This window comes from Nematolebias whitei, chromosome 9, assembly GCF_014905685.2.
Source record: "Nematolebias whitei isolate Nwh7 chromosome 9, NemWhi1, whole genome shotgun sequence".
In the NCBI taxonomy this organism is placed as follows: Eukaryota; Metazoa; Chordata; class Actinopteri; order Cyprinodontiformes; family Rivulidae; genus Nematolebias; species Nematolebias whitei.
In genome coordinates this window covers 18,964,165-18,990,109 of record NC_056506.1, presented here as the reverse complement: position 1 = coordinate 18,990,109, position 25,945 = coordinate 18,964,165, and the positions used below count along the sequence as shown (strand labels likewise).

The following is a 25,945-nucleotide window of genomic DNA, read 5'->3' as shown; positions in this document are numbered from 1 at the left end:
GTTCATTGAAATGTAAGAAGTTTAAAGATATTCAAGCTTTGATTTCAAGTGAGTGGTGGCACAGAGGTTAGAGAAGATGGGCCTGTGATCGGAAAGTCACAGGTTCAACTCCCGGTATTGTCCACTTCAAAATGTGGGTGGAAAAGGTGAAGCACCCACACCTGCCTCCACCCTCATTCGCCCCACTCTGGCCCCCTGAGCGAGACTCTTAACCCCCACCATCTGCTCCCTAAACAGGTCTCTCTTGAAAATGAGTTCTCGTGGCTCAATGAGACTACCTGGATAAATAAAGTGTAAATGAAAAAAAGATGTCTTCAAGACACAACAGAAGTGGCCTGATTGAGGAGGTGTTTTTCTTTTTTAGTGGCATATAGATCTTAATATCGTCAGCATAACAGTGAACAAAGATCCCATACTTTCTGAGGATTGATCCCAGAGGAAACAGGTAAAGGGAGAAATGCATCAACAGTTTTTCAAATGCACATATTTCAATTTGCACAGTAGGATTATGCTTTAGTATTTCTTGTTTGTTTGTTATTTTTTGTTTTTAGCGAGTCGAATCGATTCTTCTCATCCTGAACATTTCATTGTTCACCTTGTGTTAACCTACATAATATGACAAATAAACAACGTAACATGCTGTGCACACAAATGGCAACTACACACTTCTCTGCTATTTTATCAATAAGTAAATCTCAGATTTCCCAGCTTTTCACCAGCCTTGAACGCAGCATTACTTTTGGTCATTTGGAGGTAAGAAAGTCTCAGAAGTCACATTCACAGGCAGCTGATCCATGTGCAGCAGGAGATTTGTGCACGTCTGTTTGACTTTTCACTCATCACAGCCTTCATTTGTTTTACCCAACCCTTATTTTCTCTTGCAGGCACAGAGCTGCAAATGTGTGTTTCCTCACCAGTGTGTCTGGACATAATATTTAATGAGAAATGATTTACAACAATCAAACACACATTATGAGTTATACGAGTTATACAGAATGTGTAAATAATCCTCTGATCTAATAAATAAATGTGCCTGGAAGACCCTAAAATCCCATCAAGAAGTTTTATTGGAGAACATGTCTATACTGCGGCACATGCCTCAGTAATGTTGTTAGTTATTAATTAATAAGTAATTAATCCTTTGAGGCTCATTAGGCTTAGGAGGCCCCAATTCCTGTCAGCAAAGCCACCAAGAAACAAACGTTTCCAAGGAAGTAAATAGCCACCAGCAAAGGGTTAACATGGACCTGCAACAAAAGAATACAAAAATATTAACTGAAATATAGAAATGTAATTCTGTTTATTGTTGGTTTTGTTTGTAGCTCTTATGCTGTGTCTTACTTTTGTTGAATCCCGGATTGCAGAAGGATCTGTGATAAAAATATAAAAACATATGTCAATTTTTCTGCGTCTCACAGAACTCTTAACATGACGATCATAAAACAAACAGTTTGAAAACAAAACCTAATTAAACGTGTTCATGAAATGAATGTTAATAAAACACTTTGCAGAAACCTGGATAAGTTAAAGCGTCCTTTAGCAGCTTTTTGATAAGTATAAACGACTTTGTAGTGAGTCACGTGGGTACGTGTCACTTGTTGTATGACAAATATATGTGGTATATATTTATGCATACTTTTCACGAGTTCTTCATTTTTCTGACTGTGTAATGCCGTGCATTGAATTTAACAGAAATGTGAACGAGAGACGTTATTATCTTTGACCCATCAAATGAATGGAGTCATTTATTTTCAGAATCAAAGTTTAACATCAAACATTTACATTAATTTGGCAAAATATGAAAATAATAACAGACAGTTTCACAGAAAATGAACTTCAAATCACTCGGCGGTGATTTGAGGACTTTGCTTCAGATATTTCTAAAATATCTGTACTAGTTTTGTGAGAGAGAGGTGAGTTTAAGAGGAAATTGAGATTTATCTTACAGAGGAATATGTGAGGGAATTTAATCTGTTTAACCAGAAATTGCACGCTCCGTCAGATCTCAGCTTTGTCCCAGGTACACTTTAGTCGAAGAAGAAACCGTTACCTTGTTGACGATCGATCATCTCAGTAAGAATCCTTTTCAACTGATATCAGCGTCTCCGTTGAGAACAGCTAAAATCCTTGGAGAGTCGTGCGTGGTTAGCTCAAAACAGAATTATAATCCCAAAACGTCTCTGGATTCTAGTAACTCTGACTCTTCATTGTCAGCAGCTCTCAGACTCTTTCTCCAAAACTCTCCATAACTCTAGTTTTCTTCTGAACTCCTTCAGAACTTTTTCATTCTCGGAATCTTTTCCATTCTAACCTAACATGAACTGGGAAGTTGCCACATTTTATTTGGGTCGACTTCCGGTTCAATTTAGAGCTTTCTGATTCGTGGATGTACCAGAAAGAGGTGTGGTTTTTTGACGTAAGTTATTATCAAAAGTCAAGGATTGTTTTCAACATACAGAAAAGATTATTGCAGTCGACCAGACTTCGTGGAGTCTCACACTTGGTAATCTTTTCAAATAGTAAAACATGACATTTCTTCTTCAGTAAACATTTAGTTGACCGAAGCTTCAACTTTCACATACTTACGACTTGACTCATTTCAGACAGAAAATCAAGAAATGCATATTCAGGTGATTTCTTGTTTGAATGAGGAATAAAAATCATTACTTACTGTTTATGTAAAATAAAAATGAGTAGTTCTTTTCAACCTGTAAGGCATTGAGTGAAACTAACACAATTTGATTATCAAAACATTTGTAAAACAGTAATGATTATAGAGGATTGTCTTTTCTGCTTGATTAATTCAAGAAAGAAAGTTCATCAGATGGCTCAGACTTATTCAAATCAATGAAAATAACAGTCTCTGTCCATCTGGTAGATTTGAGGTCATCTGGTTCACTACAACTTCAAACAGCTGTTAAAGTTGTTTCATTCACAAACGACGTGCAGCAAATGTTTTACATCTTCACATGGGCGTCAGAAGCATCTGTAATGTGGGGGGGACACTATAGTGTGTGTGTGCATGTGCGCACATGCACCAGTGTCCAAAAAATTGTACACTAGTGTATAAAAAAGCAACATTTCATCTAGATTTCCTTACTTTCATTCCATTTAAAGCATTTTTCTCACCAAGTTTGTGTAAATACAGACATTTGATCTATAATGCACTACAGATCGGCACTATTTGTGTTTATAAAGAAATAAAAAAACATCACCACTGGACTTTTTTACTTGTGTTCAACACTACTCATCTAAAGGATTTTTCTCATGAAGCTTGAGGACAATAAGGTGTGGGGTTTTAAAGACATTTCAACTTTCATGCACCTGAACACAGTCTCTTACACCTGCAGCGTCTTACAGCGTCACAGTTACGGCTAAGATTCTACAGACGTAGCTCTGCACTTCTCTCAACCCCCCGGTTAACAACTGCCTGCACTAAACCTGCTAAACTGGCGAGCAATCAGCACAGAGGTGTCTCCATCCATCAGCGTTCTCTACCGAGGCAGGAGGAGATGCATAGAAACTCTGCAGGTTGGTGGAAAGTTGGAGGTAACCAGGAAAACCTGGAGTGGATTTTTAGTGGTTTGAGTGTTCTCCTATTAATCAAGTGGAATGAATTCATTCATGAAGAAAGAGGGGTCCAAATGAACGTTTTTTTAATGTGGGGGTGACATGTCCCTTTCACATATAATGGTTGTGACACCTACGCATCTTCGTGGTGCTGAGCAAACACTGGAAATCTGTAGGTTTGTTTGGATAAAATCACATCTGCAAAGAACCTTCAAGACAAGAAAGTTCATCATTTTGTACAGGATGAGGAGGTAGTGCAGCACACCACCACAAAACATCACAGTAAAAAAGAGAAAGTAAACCTGGACCTGTTTATCTTTGAGGGAAAACCTACAAGTGTTGTTCTTTTTATTACAAGTGATCTCACAGACTCACTAAGAACTGCACGAAACGAGGATTTTTATCAATTTTGTTCTCTTCTAATCTGATGCCGCTTCTCAATCTAACAACCAAAGCAGGGCAAATGTTTTATTTTTGTTGCTTTCAAATCAAATTAACTAACATACTTCAACTGTCAGGAGTGATGGTTTTGGAGCAGAACCCAGTGGTGCAGGCAGGACTCAGAGACTCAGAGAGTAAAATAAGAAGCACTTTAATGAACACAATAAAAAAATCTGTCGTGGCAGCAAAACAATTACATGGCTCGAAGGAACACAAGAGAAACACCAGAGACTCAAGGAAGGAAACCAGACGATGCCCAGACAAGGAATAACACAGACACAGACTTGTATACAACGACTAACGAGAAATAACACACCTGTGAGGAACACAGCTGGAACAGATCAGACAGAAAAGGGAAACCAGGGGGTGTAGGAAGAAAAACCAACCACCAGAGGGCACAACCCTCACATTGCCTTGTGTTGATCAAATTATTTATTGGTTCATTTGTGATGTTTTTGATAGAAACTTAGTTGCTAATTGTGAAAACAAGCTGTTTACAGTCCAGGTGCGTGTTGGTTTCCTGTTTGAAGTTCATCTTTGTTGGGCTGCAGTTGACCAGTTGACCCTGACCAGTGCAACAACACTGGGACATCTCAGAAAGCACAACTTTTCCAGCACCACTGACACTGATGTTGTTAAACAAAACAAAAATAAAATCTATTACCTTAAACAAATGAAAGGTTCTTGACATTTAGCTACCAGTCTCTTCACTGCTGCTTCTGCCGTATGGACCTGTTTACAGACACTGGTGTGCAGCTCATAGATTGTATTTTGTGACGCATTGTGGTCAGGGGCCACTGTGGTGTAGAGTCAACTTGGGACCAGAAAGTTGCAGGTTCAACTCCCAGCCATTCCCACATGTCATAGTACACATAATCCGTAATTGTTCCCCAGGTGCTTACACAGCTGCCCACTGCTCCACCTGGGTGTATCTCAGGTGTGATGGGTTAAACACAGAGAACTAATTTCATCATTGTATGGAAACATACAGTGATGACAACACATAGCACTTTCTTTCTAGGGTCATGCCTTCTTCATGTTCTTCATCATTTAACTGACTTTTATTTGTCATTTGTGTATCACGGACTATGACCTCCTTATCTGACCAACAACTCTAAGAAATGATTCTTAAGTTTGAAGTTATATCTTTGTGTTCACTTTTGTCAGCGGCTGGTGTTCTAACACCTTACTCTACCATAGCTACCAGAATAATGTCTGTGGACAAGGGGTGCCTGACTTTACGCTCGTGCACTGGGTTCGGTACAAAGGTCCATTGCTGAAAGGTGTACCTATGACCAGTTTTAGTATAAGTAAGTATTTTAACATTTACTAACATCAGTCAGACAGAAAGTTCAACGTGACTCTTGAGTTTTCCTCAGCTCCTGCAGCATATTGGATTCTGCACAGCCTCGTGCATGAGTACGTGGCATGCAGGCACAACTGGCATAAGTTTTAAGTTTTTATTGTTAGTTTTAAATTAGGAAGGGGAGGCATTATCCTGATCAAATAAAGATTAATATTTGTGCAAGGAATGCTTTTTTATTGTGGCTTTAAGCACAATCTTATGTGCGATGTGTGATCTGCCATGTTAACTCTTAGCCCTTTAAATGTTGGTTGCAGATCACTCTCAGCTACTGCCACAGTCAATACCTGTAAAATGAACCGTGTTCTAGCTGTTTTTCCATCCATTATCTTTACCCGCTTATTCCATTTTGGGTCAAGGGGGTCGCTGATGCCCATGTCCAGTCATCATTGTGCGAGGGGCGGGGGACACCCTGGACAGGTGTCCAGTCCATCACAGGGACACATAGAGACAAATGGGACAAACAACCATTCACTCTCTCACTCACACCTAGGGCCAATTTAGAGTTACCAATCAGTCTAACATGCATGTTTTTGGACTGTGGGAGGAAACCGGAGCACCCGGAGAAAACCCACGCATGCACGGAGAGAACATGCAAACTCCACCCAGAAAGAGCCCTGCTCGCTGGGAGGCAGCACCTCTACCAGCTGCACCACCGTGCTGCCCTTCTAACTGTTTTTGTTTCAGTTAATCTTGATTAGCTGTGCTGACTGTTTTAAGTCAGACTGACTAAAAGTTAATCAGTTGCAGATGTACATGTAGTGATGAATGATATGTGTGCCTGTGCCAAGTGTCCATTTATTTAACATCTTCTCTGTTTCCAGAATTGGTTGGCCTTAGAGAGGATAGGCTGAAGGCCGGAAGCTGCTGCTTGCTGGTCCAGCGCTCGGTCTTCAAACTGGCTCCTTCTCTCTCCTTCAACGACAGGCTCCGCAGGGCTTAATTTGAGCCGGATCCTGCAGGAACAGGATCCAGGAACTCTTTTATTTAGATAGGGTGCATACTGGTATCTGTTTGCTTGGATCCAGTAACTCTCAGGCTTACTAATAATAAAGTTACAAACAAATATGACTGCCTAGAAGGAATAAAACCTATATTGGACATGTAATCTGAAAATAATTACATAAACACTTATTTTAAACCTAACAGCCACTTACGAGCTTCTTAATTTCACATCAGAGCTGCCCCTTCAAGATAGCACTTCCACTTCTACCCTTAAATAATCTCCGCCCATAAAAGTTCAGTCATGAGTAATTTAATTAAAAACACAAAAATATAATTAAACAGCACAACTAAACTGCAAATCAGTTTTATAGTTTAAGTGGGTCATTAATAAAATTTGTTTATTTATTAAAAATATGAGAGAAATGTTTGATGTGTAATCACATTACGTATGTCACGTATCAAAACAACGGCGCCAACTTGTCAAAAATAACAGCGATCAAAATGTCGAAAAGACACTCCAGTTAACTTTCATTACAAAACAACAGCCTTCTTTTTATCCTTAGTTGGACAACCAGAAATTGAAACACTTTAAGGTAGTGGCACTCGAGCAGGAGCGACGAGTGGTGGGGGTGAGTGCCGAGCTAACCGGGCAGTCGTACACAGGCAGCAGCAACGAACAGACGAAGGAGGAGGCTGGAGGTGTCGCGTGGAGTCGGACAGTGAATTCATCCGAGAAGAGTTGGGCTCAGAACCATCAAGTATGGGGGAGGAGGGGGGCAGGATGCTTGGCGGAAGCGGCGTGTACAAATGTATGTAAACGTAGATGTTAAACAACTCATTAAAATACAACAAAATGCAGGAAATGGTATCTCTATCATTCGGACCCCCCCAGGGGCCCCCAACCCCCGTGGCTCCAGGGTTGCGCTCCAGCATTGACCGGTTTACAAATGAAGCCCTGAGGATCTATCCTTGTGCCATGTCATTCTGGGTCATAATTTACTTCAGGAATTGTGGGTTCAGGGACGCAGCAGGAGGCCGACGCTCGTCTGCTTGACTGTTTCAGGGTTTCTCTGTTTATTTATTTATTGTCTCCCAGTTACCTTTACTTTTGTTTGAGAATAATTGTTTCTATTAAAAATGATCTGAAACGTTGTAGTCATCCTCACTCCATATGTTGTGTCAGAGCCCAGACCTGTGAAGCTGGTCACACACCTCAGTTTAACCCTGTGGTCAGATTATTATCCATCTTTTCTCCAGGTACCATCCTTTTGAACAAGGCCATTGTTTTCTGATAAACCAAATATTCGTTGATCTCTAGTATATTTTTTATTATTACTTTAGTCAGTTTCTAATTATTTAGACAAACTTTGTGGCTTTTTCTTTTGTTTTTGTGCAAACACCTTAATTCAGATACATCCGATGATTGTATCAGAAACTTTCATGAAAATCTGTCAAGCGGTTCATGGACATTTTGCTAACACTACAGACAAAGAGACACACAGAAAGAGAAACGGGTAAAAACATTGTTACCTCTGTTTTTCTTCCATCTAACGAGGAGCTCCAACAGTGCATAGAACAACGCATCCCAGGCAACAAAACCACCCATCACTTTCATCAACCATTGGTTTGCCGTGCTGTCAATCATCTGCAGACCTGTGAATATGGCTGCCACTGCGTGGTTTCAGACAAAGATGTTTCAAACTTTACACCGTGTTTTCTTTATATTTTTCATCTGAATTGACAAAAGGGTAATAAAAAACCCTGAACTCACCACCAAGACCTTTTGCTGCTACTGCAATGAAAGCATGTGACCAGTTGAACAGAAACCTCCTGTGAATTATAATGAAATTAATCTAAATTATTACCTTGTAAAACAAAAACATTCTCCGACAAGAACTGACAGTGTAGTCTTACGTGACATTTGTTCATGCCGTCACACATTTAGGTAGAAGCAGCGTAAGAAGATACATCTTTGTATAAAGTTCACAATAAAACTGAATTTTTGAAGTCTAAAGATGAAGAAATGGTTCCAAAATATTTTTTCTCGTGATATTTTTCATGTTGCAAATATTAGCCATACAGTTTTATTTCTCCTCTTTTATTAAAAGGAGAACTGTACACTTTATGAGGGTTATTTTTTTATCTAACAGTTGGAACAAACTTTAAAAATATAGATGTTTCTGTTCTGGGGTCAAATTATTGAATGATCCAAGTTAAAAACAAAAAAAAATCATTTACAAAAATAATTTAAATTTAGGTTGTTTGTGGATTATAAGTTAAGTAATATACCTGTGAAGATTGCATTGTATTTAAGATTAGGGAATTTATTTCCCGAGGGTTATTTCTTTCCATCTTGAGAATTTCTGTGATTTTTGAATTTAACATGTGATGCTTCACATTCTGCCTTTTTTACTTGTTTTGTGTTATTTTATTTATATAATTGAAAATAAAATGTATAATTCATTCATCAATTTAAGGTTGTAGTTTGACACGACTGTCAACAAGGAAGAGGGCCGGCAATGGAGGAGGGGGCGTAACATAGAGACCATCTTAGCACCAACATAACTGGTTTGTTCCACTTTGGAGTAAGCTGTTTGAGGAAGAATCAGTTTTGATGTGTGTTTCCTTGACTGATGAAGCCTTCCGGATCGAAGGCGAAACGTTTCAGTGCCACAAAAAAAGAAACTGTCCAGATGACCTGACTGAAAAATGTTGGATTGTACATCTGGATTATTGAGCATGGACTTTGTTGTTGTAGTATACTGTTGTGTATTGTCAAGCTAAATCAGTTGCTAAGGTTTTCTAGCTTCTACAGTCTGCATTCAACATCATCCAGTCAGATTTGTTTCATTTCAAACTGGTGCTAAATGCTGACAAAACCAAAGGGATGTTGTTTTCAAATGGAAAGTCAGTACCAGCTGTTCTTCCTTCTACTGTATTTCATCCATGCAACGTGTGCCTATTGCGTTTGTGGATTCTTACAAATACTTGGGAATCTTGGTCGACGCACATCTCTCTTTAAAGCTGCATGTCAAAAACTTGATTAAAAAACTGAAATTAAAACTGGGTTTCTTTTTCATAAATAGATCCTGTTTAACTCTGAACTCCAGGAAACACCTTGTAACCACTACCTTCCTACCGGCCATCGACTACAGTGACATTATTTACATGACTGCTCCTGCCAGCACCCTGCAGATGTTTGATGCTGTCTACCATGGCACGCTAAGATTCATAACTGGTTGTAACTACGCTACCCACCACTGCACCCTGTATTCACTGGTCAGTTGGTCATCAACATTATCTACACTCAACAGAACAGAAAACAGTGACTCGTGTAAATCATTTTATTTTTGGAATTTGTTCAGTATGAAGGTCCTTACCGTGGATGTTGTGGTCCACAGCGCAGCAGAGCCAGTGTGGGCTGGATCAATGTCAAAATCATGACCAGGCAGCCCATCACAGAATGGGCTCCCTGCAATCCACACACGTTTTAATTGGCAGCAAAACACAAAAAAATTATTTACACGGGGAAACGAGGAGGAACAGAGCATGACGGCTGCGATAAACACAATTCACGGACGAGGGACAAACAAAATGAGACGTTATTTCAAGAGACACTAATGATGGACAGTGACAAAGACCTGGGGAGAGACGATGAGGATCAAGCTTGAGAGTGGGAGCTGACTACATGAGGGATACACACTGAGAAAGCTGAAAACACAAGTACCGTATTTTTCACGTTTTTTTTGCATAATTTACATGCCCTGCGACTTATAGGCTGAAGTGACATCTTTATGGATTTTTTCCCATATTTATAAACTATTTTTGGCCGTTTCCATTCATTCTGACTGAAAAAAAATTTGAGCAGTACCACTTTCAGCCACTTGATGGCAGCAGAGTAGTACTAGCAGTATGGCATGCTGGTGGCTGTTGAATCATGTAATAGGTAAATGTGGCTATAACGACAAATTCAAAAAAGTTCAACACAAAAACAACTGGACTTTATTTATTATACTTTACTTTATACTTTGTTTTTTCTTGAACTTTTTTGAATTTACCATGTCCTAGATGACTGAGAATCTTCACCAGCTATTAATGACACAATCGGCTTGCCATAGTTCTCCACCTCCTTCATTCTGCTCCTTGTTTGGAACCGTCAAAACAGCTGCACTGCCCCGGCGAAATGCAGCTAATTTGACCATTAAAGTGCATTTATTAAGCAAACGTTACACTGAGACACACCTTTGCTATAACTTCGAGCAAACAAATAATTGTTTTGAGGCGTTTATCTTGTTAAATTTGCACAGTGACTCGTCGCTTGCACACGTTTACTTCCACGTATCGGGTTTTGAAATGCAGTTGATTTCACCCTCAAAGTGTATTTATTAAGCAAACGTTAGACTGAGACACACATTTGGTATAATTTCAAGCAAACAAATAATTGTTTTTAAGTGTTAATCTTGTTAAAGTCTTGTTAAAGTTCTCCCGTGCACGCTCCCGCAGCCGCCATTTGGTGGCCCATCGGTTTCTGGCACAACATCGGCCTGCATTTCCGGGTTGTCAGTGGTGACGTGTAATAGATGCGACGTATATGGCGAAGCGACATATTTAAGGATTTTTCCACTTTATAAGACAAATATGGACTGATGCAACTTACAGGGCGGAGCGACGTGTATGGTGGAAAATACGGTAACACAGACTCATAAAATCTAAATGCAATAATCACAGGAAGATAAAAACCTCATGAAACACAAGGATCCTGACTATTTATAGTTTCTCTTTTCCTTTTACTTTTATTTGGCATTTTATTACCAATTGATTTTTTATTGGTTTTTCATGTGGTGTTAATCGTTCATGTTTGGTCGTGTTGCTTGTATTAGTTTGGTGTTGTAAGCACTTGGAAGTGTATCCTCACTTGAAAGGTGACAATAAAAAATAAAGTTGATTTAAGAAAAAAAAACAACATATTAAAGTTTTAATAGTAGTTGTGCACTCACCTCAGCCCAACCCTGAACATGTGAGAAGGCAAGGATGAAAGCAATGCTGGTTTCTACAACTGTGAGAATCATCACTGTAACGTGAACCTAAAGGCACAGAAGGTACAACATGATGTTAAACACGTGTTTGTTTCAACAATACATCTCTTTATGACTATAATTTTCTCTATGAATATTCAACAACAATTCATATTTGGACAGCGCTATTTTCTGATTTCTCACCACAAACCAGATGTCTTTGCCACACAGTTTCTTTCCTTTGGCCATTCCTTTCAAATATCGAGCCACCATCATTCCCAGTGAGCTGGTGGTCATCCAAGCTATCAGCATCAGGGACCCTAAAAGCACAAAATAAAATTTAGGTGATTCTATGTCCTTACAGTCGACTTCACTGTTAGGTGAATCAAAGGTTGAACCCAGGACAAGATTGGATCACCGGACGGACCAAAGTATTTGTTAGGCAACCAACATGTTGTGTTCTAGGGTGCTTAATACTGTGACATCTCTAGCATTGCAATCAAATTATCCAGTTCATCTTATGGGAATGAGTTTGCTGTGGCTCCTCAGACTGATGAAGTCCTTTGGATGAAGGACGAAACGTTTCAACAAAAAATAAATAAACTGGCCAGAGGACCTGACTTGACTTTGTTGGATCTTCAGTTCATCCTACTTCTCACGCAAGTTTAATTATTTGTAAATAAAGTAACAGTTTGATTTTATATTTATGACATGCAGATTATGAAGCCAGGACAGCAAGTTACAGACACTGTGGTGAAGGATGTCGGCATGTTTGGCAGGGTTTGAATAGTTTTATGAAAATAAGTAAACTGTTAATTTAAACTGTCTCGTTTTGTCAAATATGTCCAGTATAAGCTGTGCCAGTAACTATAGCCCTCTTTTTGCCATGAAGAAGACAAAGACTTTTTCTTCTTCTTTCATCTTTTTTCTCTTCAGGGGTCGTCACAATGAGTCATCTTCCTCCATCTCACTCTGTCCTTTGCATCCTCTGTCCTCACTTAAACTAACTCCATATCTTAACTGCATCCATACATACATCTGGACTAGGCCTGTCACGATAACAAATTTTGCTGGGCGATTAATTGTCTCAGAAATTATTGTGATAAACGATAGTATTGTTTGAAATTTGACAATAATTAGTACTTCTTGTCAAATTTAAGAAGATATGTTGGTTACTTTTTGTGTGTAGTACCTTTTTTGACCACTGGATAAGACAGTTTGAACCGAAGGATGGATAGTGAGGGAGCGAGCAGCATGTCTCTTTAAGAAAAATGGGAGAGAGGCCTCTTGACGTGACATGGGCTATCTCTTGTTCCTGTTTTTTGGTTCTCAAAATGGCGGACGCTCGGTGTGGTTTGAGCTCTTTAGCATAGCATTTGTCACACAAAGCTTTTAATAAAAAAAAATCAGTAAAACAACTTCTCAGTTTCGTTTTGCAGAGAAAAACAACTTTTTACATGAAGCACGGGTTTCAACCATGATTTCTGGAGCTTCGACAAGACGAAGGTTTTTTCCCCGAGGTCGGCTTGTTAGCTTAGTTCATAGCTTAGCTGCTTTTAACGACCAAGTATGTGATTTTAGATGGTTAAAACAGATTTTAAAGAGAAAAGAGAAAGGGAGGGGTCAGTGAAGAGCACCAGAGTTGATCCTTTAGTCATCCAGTGTCTTCAGTAGAAAGAGACATGAAGAAACGATAAAGCCGATAAATGAAAATGAGGTTGATAATTTTCATTTATCATGCGATTAATTGAGTTATTGTTTATTGCGACAGACCTAATCTGAACATGTCCAAGCCATCCGTGCCTGGCCTCTAACTTTATCTCCCAGTTGTTCAACCTGTACTTCTGATAATCTCATTCCTAATCTTATCTTGTCACTCCTAAAGAGAAACTTGCCCTCTTCATTTCTGCCACTTTCAGTTCTTTTGTCTTTTTGTCCATGTCTCTGTCTCCAGACCATACAACATAGCTGGTCTCACCACTGTTTGTAAACTTTTCCTTTGACCCTTTTATCACAAATCCCTCCTGAAACTTTCCTCCATCTACTCTGTCCTGCCTGGACTCTCTTCTTCACCTCTTTACCACACTCCCCATTTTCATGGACAGTGGACCCCAAGTACTTGAAGTCCTGACCTTTGTGACCTCTGCTCCTTGTAGCCTCACTGTTCCACCTCCTCCCTCTCATTCACAAACACATGTACTCTGTCTTACTACAGCTGACTTTCATTCAAGTCAAATCAAGTCAGTCAAGTAGGTTTTATTGTCATTTGCATCACATGTGGTACACGAGATGGAATGAAATTATGTACACAGAGTCCCAGTTACTTCCAACAATAGCAAAAATATTTGTAAATTGTAAAGAGAAACATTAAATAAGAATCTGAGATATACTTTAAACTAAAAAATATGCTAAGCACTAACGCCCCTTTTCCATAGTGACGGCTAGGAACAGTTCGACTCGACTCCGACTCAACTCAGTTCAGCTCGGTACATGTTGCTTTTACATACACTTCAGTACCGGTTCTAGTGGGCGTGTCCAGAATCTAACATGCCTTACCAGCTGGTGGCAGTAGTGCTCCACTAAGTTATTTACAAGTCACCACTAAATGTATTAGAAGAAGACCCTGAAAAGATACACAACAAAAATGGAGGATATCATTGCTTTACTGAAAAAAGAAATAACAATGTGTATGCCTCTTTTGTGACTGTCTATTGTTGTCATTGTTATTCACTGTTGTCTTCACTCTTTGTTACGAAATCAGTTCTCTCTTGTAAATGAGTTCCAGAGGCTCAATGGGATTAACCTGTCTAAATAAAAGGTTGTGTATACACACACACACACACACACACACGCCCGCCCGCACGCACGCACGCACACACACACACACACACACACAGGTTTGTTTTGCTATCTTTGTGGGGCCTTTGCATTGACTTCCATTCATTTTTCATTCATTTCTATAGCCTAACCATGACCTTTATCCATAACCTAACCATTACCAGTACATACCTAACCCTAAACCTAACACATCCTCAATTCACACCTTAGTCCTAAACCTAGCCCCTAACCCACCAACGGGACTTCTTCTTATGGGGCCCGGGCTTTGGGGCCCATAAGGAGCAGTTGGTCCTCACAATGTAGTATAAGTTGGGAAAATGGGCCTCACAAAGTAGCATAAAAAAGGACACACACACACACACACAGGTTTGTTTTGCTATCTTTATGGGGCCTTTGCATTGACTTCCATTCATTTTTCATTCATTTCTATAGCCTAACCATGACCTTAATCCATAACCTAACCATTACCAGTACATACCTAACCCTAAACCTAACACATCCTCAATTCACACCTTAGTCCTAAACCTAGCCCCTAACCCACCAACGGGACTTCTTCTCATGGGGCCCGGGCTTTGGGCCCCATAAGGAGCAGTTGGTCCTCACAATGCAGTATAAGTTGGGAAAAGGGGCCTCACTAAGTAGCATAAACAAGGACACACACACACACACACACACACACACACACACATATATATATATAAAAAAAACGTTCAATACAAAAACAACTGGACTTTATTTGTAACAGAAGACGTTTCGCGAGCGCAGCACGGTGGCGCAACTGGTAGAGCTGCTGTCTCTCAGCGAGCAGGTCCCTGGTTCAAACCCCGGTCCAGGGGCCTTTCTGGGTGGAGTTTGCATGTTCTCTCCGTGCATGCGTGGGTTTCCTCCCACAGACCAAAAACATGCATGTTAGGCTGATTGGTAACTCTAAATTGTCTCTAGGTGTGAGTGAGAGAGTGAATGGTTGTTTGTCTCGTTTGTCTCTATGTGGCCCTGTGATGGACTTGCAACCCGTCCAGGGTGTCCCCCGCCCCTCGCACAGTGATTGCTGGACATGGGCACCAGCGACCCCCGTGACCCAAAATGGAATAAGCGGGTAAAGATAATGGATGGATGGATGGATGGATGGATGGATGGATGGACGTTTCGCGAGCCAGTCAGTGCAGGCGAGAAGGAAAGAACTGGGCGTGCCTGCAGCTGAGTGATGGTATCACGGTGGTGCGAACACAAGGGGGCGCCATCTCCTAAGTTCAACGCTCACAAGCAGCCAAGCCCTACAAATGTAACTGAATAAGGTGGAAATTAACAAAGAACAGTGTTGAAATAGAATGAGTGGTTAAGTTAAAGGTTAAGTCAAAAGCCACAACAAGTCTCTATAACACATTTGTCAAAGATTACCTGATTTCTACTGGACTTCAAAGTGATTTATTGTTGTTTAAGAAAAGAGTTTGTGTTTTGCTTAAAATCAAATTAAGCGTGAAAATTCACAAGGTTCTTTAAGTTGAAGTACAAACGTTTTGAGAGTGAAGCTCATTACAGCTAAAGTATGAAATAACATCCATCCATCCATCCATTTTCTTTACCCGCTTATTCCATTTTGGGTCACGGGGGTCGCTGGTGCCCATGTCCAGCAATCACTGTGCGAGGGGCGGGGTACACCCTGGACAGGTCGCAAGTCCATCACAGGGACACATAGAGACAAACGAGACAAACAACCATTCACTCTCTCACTCACACCTAGGGACAATTTAGAGTTACCAATCAGCCTAACATGCATGTTTTTGGTCTGTGGGAGGAAACCGGAGTACCCGGAGAAAACCCACGCATGCACGGAGAGAACATGCAAACTCCACCCAGAGGGGCCCCTGGACCGGGGTTTGAACCAGGGACCTGCTCGCTGAGAGGCAGCAGCTCTACCAGTTGCGCCACCGTGCTGCCCGTATAAAATAACAATAATCCCAAAGTAATAGTCAACTCATATGTAAGTTACAAGTTTGAAGAAGTATTTGTAATTTAAACATAAGGCATTGAGTGAAATTTATCCAGACTCACAAGATGACTGACAAAAATCATAAGGAGCTCTATGCTGTATCACGTACTGAAGTAGAAGGAAATGATGATGAGCAAATCCCAGAAACGCAAACTGTTCGTAGAAGTGAAAGAGTAAGAACATTAACCGAAGGGGGTAAAGAGCTTCAAGAGGAGAAACTCAAGGGCCTTAAAAACAAATATGTAGCCGTTTTTGAAAAATGGAAATGTGAAGCAAAACTGAGCAAATTAGCATTAGAAAGAGAGGCTTCTGAGAGCGAATTAAAGGAGCTGATTAAGGATGTGAACATCACCTGCAGAAATGTACAAACCATCTACGAACAAATACGACAAATACAACCTCCTGATGCAGACGCAAGGTGCAAAGTAGATGTATGTACATCACTTTCTGCATGTATTGTCAAAAGAGCTGAAAATCAGCTTAAAGGACACCTTCCAGAAAGTGAAGAAGATCCGTGGCCAGTTTGCACAAGCAGAAAGGCTGTGTTTTGGATGTTTAAAGAGAGGATATCATTCGAAGAAGTATGACAACAGGAACACGTGTGAAAAATGTAAAAGGAAACATCCTACATGTTTACATGATGCCAAGTTTGTTGAACGTAAAAGAGTAACACCTGCAACGAGTGAGAACATTAAAGACGAAGCAGTCGCTAAAGAAGAAGCTAAACCAGCAATCTCTAATAGAGTAACTCAAGCAACTTCAAGCACGTTGACGTCTTCCATCATATCTGTCTGGGTTTCGTCAAAAAAACATCCAGACAGGGAAGTTTTAGTATATGCACTCCTCGACTCACAGAGTGATACATCTTTCATCTTGGATGAAGTAGCTCAAGATCTCGACACGGATAAAAGTAAAGTCAATCTGCGATTGTCAACCATGTCCGCCGAGTCAACAGTTATACCATGTGACAAGCTGGTAAACCTTCAAGTTAGAGGATATGAGCATGAAAAGAGAATCACATTGCCACCAGTCTATACAAGAGAGCTTATCCCTGCCAACAGATCACATATCCCAACGTCTGAAACTGTCCTAAAGTGGCCTCACCTCGAAAGGCTAGCAGATAAGCTACCCCCTTTGCTAGAATGCAAAGTTGGTCTACTTATCGGCTATAACTGACAACAAGCCCTCCTACCACGCAAAGTTCTCCAAGGCAAAGAGAACCAACCTTACGCACAGTTAACCAATCTCGGCTGGAGCATAGTCGGCGGCTCACCTCAAGTTCAAAATTACAATGACGTCATCGGCACAAGCCACAGAATCATTGTTCGTGAAGTAACTCGTGTCACAACCAGCAGTCGAACTCAAGCAACAAGTGCATTTTGCCAGTTTGGCCCAGTTGGAATCCCAGAGAAATGGGTCCTGAAAAAGTTGCCGGTTCCACAATAAACTGCAAGTGGAAAAAGACTTGGAACCGTACCGAGCCGAGTCGAACTGTGCTGAAGAGGAGCTATGGTTAGCACTGTTGCCTCAAAGCAAGAAAGTCCTGGGTTCTGTCCCTGATTTTGGACCTGGGAACTTTCTTTTTTGAGTTTGCATGTTCTCCTTGTGGGTTTTCTCTGGGTACTCTGTTTTTTTTAGTTTTTTTTAATCTCCAGTCCAAAAATGTGTATGTTAGGCTGCCTTCAGGCCCAGGCCTCCTTTAAAAAGAGATTGTGATCTCAAGGGGATTTCCCTGGTGAAATCAAATAATATCAACTCCATTATGTTCAGATTTTTCGTGCTGCACATTTACAAAAAGCATTGAAGACTAGGACCTTTTGTCAGTGAAAAACTGACTTTGTTCTGAACAAAAAATTAAGACAAACAGTTTTAAATCTTTGTTTGCCAAATGAAAACATTTTGAAATGATCAATGGCTTCGAGTTTACTGTAGAAAAATCCCACCAAGTTTTACCCAAATACTTTCACAACAATTAGCCAAATGCCGAACTGCTTTATTCCTTCATTTTCTACTCGACCACATGGCACACGTAACTGAGACTTTACAAAATGTTACTATTTTTATTACTGTTGCATGATATTTCTGGTGTGTTTACAAATTAGGGCTAAAAAAAAAGACTGGACTGAAACATTACCCAGAAAACCAAACAGAACCATGGAATTTGCATCCCTTTTCCAGCCTTGTTTGGTACCCAACAGAATGTTAATCTAAAGCATGGATGAGTAAATAGTAGTTCTATGTCCTTTAACCACATGTCTGTTTGACCAAATGAAAATAAACATACCAAGAAATAATGCATCACTAAAATGTACATTTTTTTCAAGAAATATTAGATAAATTGACTGTATTTGAAACATTTGTTTTAGAGATATTGTTTAAGATGGAAAATACATGTTCAAGAATTAGGCTAAAACAAAGGAGAGAAGGATGCATCAAGATATTAAGCTGCCAAAGTTTTAGTCAAACCTGCAGTATATGATGCTAATCTAGCAGAGAAAAATAAAGTTTAGCTGAATTAAGATACTTCTGTAGGCTGGAACTCACCGTGTGCTTGCATGATTGGAGGAAACTCATCATCAGCATTTTGAAGAATTTGAGGATTGGAAACAGCCATCTTTGCACTGCTGGCAAAGGTATTTTTATGGGTCTGGATTACTCCTGTTGGACAGAAACATAAATGACACAGTTTCAAAAGCTATATATGGATAAATTCAATATGTTATTTCAACATTGTTGAGCCTAAAAGTAATAAACAGGAACACAGAACTGACCACAATACGTTCTAAATAATTTCCATACATACATACATCTATCCATACATACATACATACATACATAACCCTTACTATCTCCCCTTGTCTTTTTTCCATTAATGCTGTAATCCTCTTGTTTTTCTCACACACATTAAAAAAGACACACCATTGATATGTATGTGGTACACGAATGTCTAATATTCTGTACATACAAGAATTTTCCCATAGTTTCCAGACTATCGAAGTTATTTTTTCTTGATCTAGTAAAAGTAACATGTTAATAATATCACTTTGAGTAATGCTTTGAATTCCACCAAATCAGTCATTTTTGTTAAGCAAATCAGTTAATTTATTTGTTAGAACCTGACTGAGCAGAACAGTGAGTATGTCCTATTGCACTTGAATGCAGCCCATGCAGTGTATTCATGTAACCTGGCACATTCAAAGGTGGGCTAGATGCTGCTTTGGGCTACAGAAGGTAAGATGTGCAATACCTTGGGTCCTAATAGGATACATTTTTCTTGCTTGATTCACATTTATAAGTTGTATACATATAGTTGTGTTGGAATAGGACTGTTGTTTCTTTGACCATGGAAAGTTATCTGGCCTTTTTGAGGTAATCACTGCAGTTCCTCTGTTTTTGATACCTCAAACAAGTCAATAAAGAATTGTCAACCCAGATCCAACCTGTCTTCCTTCATGCATCACACCGCAGGACACAATGCAGTTAAAAACGGGATAAACATATGATGAATTTTCTCTACGATGTTCTTTAGGTGTGCTAGAAAAACTTACATACAGTACCTCAACTTTGTGTTTTAATAATAATAATAATAATAATAATAATCATTTTATTTAAAAAGCACCTTTCATGACACCCAAGGACACTTTACAGTAAGAACAAAGAACAAAGGTTTTAAGTACTATAAATGTACAAAGTATAAACACAAATATTTTGCCAGTGAAAAGATGGTTTTGCAGTTAAAATTTTTGGGCAATCCTCAACATCCGTTTTCTTACCATTGCTGCTGGGTCCATAGGCATACAAAATATAGTACATTTGGTTGATGCCAGTCGTCCTTTGAGTAGAAATCGTATTCATGGATGTGAAGGAGCAGCTGATTACCCCATTCTGCACTGATGTTACTATATCAGAAATGTTCCCCTGTTGGACAAAACATTTACAGTTTGAATCCAGACATTTGCAGTTTATTTTTGCAAGAACAACAATACAAAATGTATCCTGATGCATGCTCAATAATCCAGGTAGAAAAATCTAAAAAAGTTAAGTCTGGTTCTCTGGACATTCAAATGTAGATGACGCGATAAACCTGGCCCTCCACTTCACCCTGCAGCATCTGGATTCCCCAGGAACTTATGCTAGTATCCTGTTTGTGGACTTCAGCTCTGCATTTAACACCATCCTTCCTGTTTTGCTCCAAGACAAGATCTCTCTGCTCCATGTACCTGACTCCACCTGCAGGTGGATCACAGACTTCCTAATAGACCGGAGTCAGTGCGTGCGGCTGGGGAAAGTTGTCTCAGACACTCAGACTTTCAGCACAGGATCTCCACAGGGATGTGTACTTTCCCTTCTGCTCTTCTCCTTGTATACCAACTGTTGCACCTCCAGCCATGACTCTGTAAAGCTTATTAAGTTTGCGGACAACACCACCCTCATCGGGCTCATCTCAGATAGAGATGAGTCTGCCTACAGGAGGGAGGTGGATCGGCTGGTGACCTGGTGCAGCGACAACAACCTGGAGCTTAATGCCTAGAATACAGTGGAGATGATTGAGGATTTCAGGAAAGCCACAGCTCCTCTGCCAATACCCCCATCATCACTGTGGACTATTATCGGTTTCTCGGCACCACCATCACCCAGGACCTCAAGTGGGAGCTGAACATCAGCTCCCGCATCAAGAATGCTCAGCAGAGGATGTACTTCCTGCGACAGCTGAGGAAAGCCAAGCTGATGGTGCAGTTCTACACGACCATCATCGAGTCCATCCTCTGCTCTTCCATCACGGTGTGGTACGCTGGGGCCACTGCCAGGGACAGACACAGACTGCAGCACATTGTGTGCTCTGCTGAGAAGGCAATCGGTTGTAGTCTCCCATCTCTCCATGACCTGTACGTCTCCAGGACTGTGGGGCGAGCAGGTCAAATTACAGCTGACCCTTCTCACCCTGCATATGAACTCTTTGAACCACTCCCCTCGGGCAGGAGGTTTCAGTCCATTCGGACCAGAACCTCCCGCCATAAGAACAGTTTCTTCTCCTCTGCCATCAGACTCTTGAACACTCATAATCACATTACTTTCTAACTCTGCCTTGGTCACTTTACCACTGTATTTTAACTGCACTAGTGACCAAAAGAACAAGATTGCAGACACCAGCGTTTGAAATTAGTCTCCTCTGCAGGGTATCTGGACTCTTCCTTAGCGATGGCATGAGAAGTTCAGTTATTTTAGAGAGACTCAGAGTAGAACCGCTGCTCCTCCACATCAAGAGGAGCCAATTGAGGTGGTTAGGGGCATCTGGTAAGGATGCTCCCTGGGCGCCTCCCTATGGAGGTACTTGGGGCATGTCCGACTGGGAGGGGACTCTGGTGAACACCCAGAACACCCTGGAGAGACTATGTCTCTTGGTTGACCTGGGAATGTCTTGGGGTCCTCCCAGAAGAGCCTGAAGAGGTGGCTGTGGAGAGAGCTCAGAAGCTGTTGAAGCTGCTGAAGCTGCTGCCCCTGTGATCCTACTTCAGAACAAGCGGAAGCTGATGGATAGATGGACGGATGGATGGATGGATCTTATCCACTGCAATATGCTTCTACTGTGAAAGCATGAAGCTTTTCTTGTTTTGTAGTATCACAGAGCTACAGCCACAGTCCCTTGTCATGCTGATTGAGTTTGGCACACACTTCAGACTTCAAACTATGCAAGTACAAATCCCCAATGCATCTGCCTGGTCCAAACTTCTACACCCCCACCGTTTCCCACCCTTTCACACATGGTACCCACAATATGATGTTGGGGTGGGGGGGTGGGGGGGTAGCCTCCCACCTTGTGCATAGGGCTTTCTTTAAATACCCCCTGATGGACCTATATCTAGTTGATTTTATATTTCTGGGTCAAACTATGCTGATGTAAGAGGTTGTAGACTGTGAGGTTGGACTGGATCATGCTCATTTACACAAAACCTTAAATCTTTATATTATTAATATGAAGAAATGAACCAGGATCAATCCTGTGAACACCGGGCCTTTGAAATGTGCTGAAAAATGTCTCAAAGTTTCGAGAGGTGGGCACACCATTGGACCAAATCAAAGCTTATTGTAGAAAAATATAGGAAGTAATAATTTGTATAAATGTTACCAAACCGGCAGAAGACATCGAAACGTTGAATCATGTGGTGATACCTGGATACTCGTGAGCTGCTGAAAAGCTGAATGGATTGTCTGGCTGTAAATATGCTGAAGTTATAAGCTGCTGGAAATTTCATTATTATATTTTAAGAGTTTAAAGCTCAATATTGTATATTATATATAACATATAATATATATAATATATATAATAATAATATATATATAATGTTATATATAATATATAACAACCATAAACGGCACAAAATCCAAAAAATCATGGCCATCGTCTTTTGAATGAGCCAAAAAAAAAACTGAAATTTGAATATCTTCAGTAGGATGAAGAAAAAACAGGAAATCAATGGCAGAAGAAGAAACAGAATTTAGTGGTGTGCATTTCATGCACACTAACAGAAAAACTGCCTTACCAGAGCTATAGTTTGTGGAGTCGTGTGTCCTGTTGAAAAGGCATGTTGAACTGACAACTGTCCATTACTGCCTACACCACAAATATAAATATCATCGTTTCCCTGAGAGAGAAAAAACAACAAATTTCATAGAAATTAACCAACTTTCAACAGAACAGTAATATTTATTTTACTGCAAACTGTAAACCTTTTCTGACTCTGTAAACTAATGTCATAAAAACTTTATGGCAACTTTATTTAGAACATTTTCAAAGTTAAAGCAACAAACAGTAAACTTTGATGACTCGTAAGGAAAATGAGAATCCCTGCTAAAGTTTGGAGACATTTTGGATTGTCCCTTGTGAATGTTATTTGCCATCTTGTCACAGCTAAGTGAGAGACTACCCTAACACAGCTATAATCTTTGTGGGTATTAGAGCACTCCAAAGCCATCACTTAAATAAAGTGGTGATTCATTCCAAGTTACAAAAATAAACCATAAACTACAGTACATGCAAAAATAATAATAACAATATAAAAAAGTAGAAAAAGGCTTTTACATTTCTGAGCTACCCAATCCCTAACCCTCTTGATATGGTGATAATATAATGATACAAAGGCCTTTCTGGCAAAAAGATAAGTTAAAAAAAAACACTTAGAAATTTTAAATATAATCTGCTTTTAAGACAATTAAATAAATAAAAAAAATCTTTATGGAATTTGACACTACATTTGACATTGTTCAAATTCACACAATACTTCACAATGTTCATATTCACACAATACTTTTATTACCATTTACCATTGTTTGGTCATCTGAAAATCCAAAAGCTATGTATCCACTAGAAGGACCTGTCATTTCATATCCCAGGGCAGCACCGCTGAGAGACGTGGCCGACATAAAGTAGCAGCTAGAAGAGGATGCTGGGTCACATCCTGAAGGCTGACTGAAGCACACTTTTGTGCTACCACAGTTTGCACTGGAAATAGTTTTCTGCAAAAAGAAAAATAAATGTATACTGTACAGTCTTGTTAGGATACCCACAACAGTACAACTTTACTCTTTGCTTGCTGTGCTTGACGTATACACAGCAGCTAGGAAGCACAAGCCAGTGTATGTCTTGTGCCAGTCCCAAGCCCAGGTAAAGGGTGATGGTATTCAGGAAGGGAATCTGACCTAAACACTTTTGCTAAAATTAATATGCGAGTTCATCTAAATGACACCATTCCTGATCGGTCTAGGCTCGGGTAAACAAGGATCACTACTGATGCTGTTGACAAACATGGTGCTGGCAGAATTTGTGCTATTGTTAGTTGAAGACCAGGAGGAGCGAAACATGTCAGGAGACAGAGGGAAAAGAGGAAAGTCAAGAATTAAAGGTGGAAACTCTAAATATGGGGACAATGACTAGCAAAGGTAGAGAGCTGAATGACATGATGCAGAGAAGGAAGGTAGAGGTTTTATTCAATTCAATTTATTTATCTAGTGGCACTCCTTCCTGGGCTGCCACCTTACCATGGTGGAGGGGTTTGAGTGTCCCAATGATCCTAGGAGCTATGCTGTCAGGGGCTTCATGGCCCTAGTAGAGTCACCCAAGGCAGACAGGTCCTAGGTGAGGGACCAGACAAAGTGCAGCCCAAAGACCCCTATGAAGATTAAAATTAATGGAACCAATGTTCCCTTGCCCGGACATGGGTCACCAGGGCCCCACTCTGGAGCTGGGCCTGGACGTGGGGCACGCTGGCGAGCGTCTGGTGGTTGAGCTTTTACCCATGGAGCCCGGCTAGGCACAGCCCAAAGAAGAGACATGGGTCCCCCTTCCCATGGGCTCACCGCCTGTGGGAGGGGCCAAAGAGGTCGGGTGCAATGTGGGATGGGTGGTGGCCGAAGGCGGGGACCTTGGTGGTCTGATCCTCGGCTACAGAAGCTGGCTATTGGGACGTGGAATGTCACCTCACTGGTAGGGAAGGAGCTTGAGCTGGTTTGTGAGGTTGAGAGGTTCCGGCTAGAAATAGTCGGACTCACCTCGACACATGGCTCTGGCTCTGGAACCAGTTTCCTTGAGAGGGGTTGGACACTCTTCCACTCTTGAGTTGCCCCTGAGAGGCACCAACCAGGAGTGGGCATACTTGTTGCTCCCATCTTGGTGCCTGTATGTTGGGGTTCACCCCGGTGAATGAGAGGGTAGCCTCCCTCTGCCTACGTGTGGGGGGATGGGTTCAGACTGTTGTTTGTGCTTATGTTCCAAACGGCAGTTCAGATTACCCACCCTTTTTGGAGTTCTTGGAGTGGGTACTGGAGAGTGCGCCTCCTAGGGATTCCCTTGTTCTGCTGGGGAACTTCAATGCTCACGTGGGCAATGACAGTGAGACCTGGATGGTTGTGACTGGGAGGAATGTCCGCCCGATCTGAACCTGAGTGGTGTTCTGTTATTGGACTTCTGTGCTCATCATGGATTGTCCATAATGAACACCATGTTCAAGCATAAGGGTGTCCATATGTACTCTTGGCACCAGGACACCCTAGGCCGCAATTTGATGATCAACTTTGTTGTTGTCTCATCTGATTTGCGGCCACATGTCTTGGACACTCGGGTGAAGAGAGGGGCAGAGCTGTCCACTGACCACTACCTGGTGGTGAGTTGACTCCGATGGTGGGGGAGGATGCCAGTCAGACCTGGCAGGCCCAAACGTATTATGAGGGTCTGCTGGGAACATCTGGCAGAGTCTCCTGTGAGACAGAGCTTTAACTCCCACCTCTAGAAGAGCTTCAAACACGTTCTGGTGGAGGTGGGGGGCATGAAGTCCGAGTAGGCCATGTTCCACGCCTCTATTGTCGAGGTGGCTTATCGAAGCTGTTGCCATAAGGTTGTCTGTGCCTGTCGCGGTGGTAATCCTCGAACCAGGTGGTGGACACTGGCGGTGAGGGATGCTGTCAGGCTGAAAAAGGAGTCCTATCAGGACTTTTTGGCCCGTGGGACCCCTGAAGCAGCTGATGGGTACCGGCAGTCCAAGTGGCATGCGGCTCGGGTGGTCACTGAGGCAAAAACTCAGGCGTGGGAGTAGTTTGGTGAAGTGGTACACTAGGGCATTAACAGAGTACTCGAGTAATCTACACATCGATTGCTAGGACATCTATCGAGGTTAAAAATGTAAGGTCGGGTATCCGTAGTGACGTCATATTATGTGACCACCGTATGACCATAGGGGGCGGTGTTGCACTGTTGCAGGTCACAGAGTATGGTGTAACACGAACCAGAAC

The 25,945-nt window shown here is 41.1% G+C and overlaps 1 protein-coding gene across 1 annotated transcript; it reads right to left on the bottom strand.

Annotated features, from left to right (window-relative positions):
* Positions 1 to 1,056: 1,056 nt before the first annotated feature.
* Positions 1,057 to 24,458, bottom strand: LOC119414910 (putative ferric-chelate reductase 1). Its single transcript, XM_037682029.1, has 12 exons — positions 24,396 to 24,458; positions 23,486 to 23,677; positions 22,705 to 22,806; positions 19,936 to 20,080; positions 18,707 to 18,820; positions 11,539 to 11,654; positions 11,317 to 11,403; positions 9,700 to 9,791; positions 8,091 to 8,149; positions 7,850 to 7,990; positions 1,342 to 1,370; positions 1,057 to 1,247 (listed from the first exon to the last, which is right to left on the bottom strand). The coding sequence occupies exons 1-12, from the start codon at positions 24,456 to 24,458 to the stop codon at positions 1,158 to 1,160; spliced, it is 1,230 nt and encodes a 409-aa protein (XP_037537957.1). The 3' UTR covers positions 1,057 to 1,157.
* Positions 24,459 to 25,945: the final 1,487 nt, after the last annotated feature.

Bases quoted from the DNA above. Each gene is read 5' to 3' on its own strand.
- LOC119414910 (XM_037682029.1), bottom strand. From the start codon at position 24,458: ATGGGTAAAAGCTCAACCACCAGACGCTCGCCAGCGTGCCCCACGTCC. The intron at 22,807-23,485 runs GTAAATGGTAAT...TTTCTCTCTCAG, and splicing joins TTTCAGATGACCAAACAATG to GGAAACGATGATATTTATAT. The intron at 11,404-11,538 runs GTGAGAAATCAG...CTGTGCCTTTAG, and splicing joins GCAAAGACATCTGGTTTGTG to GTTCACGTTACAGTGATGAT.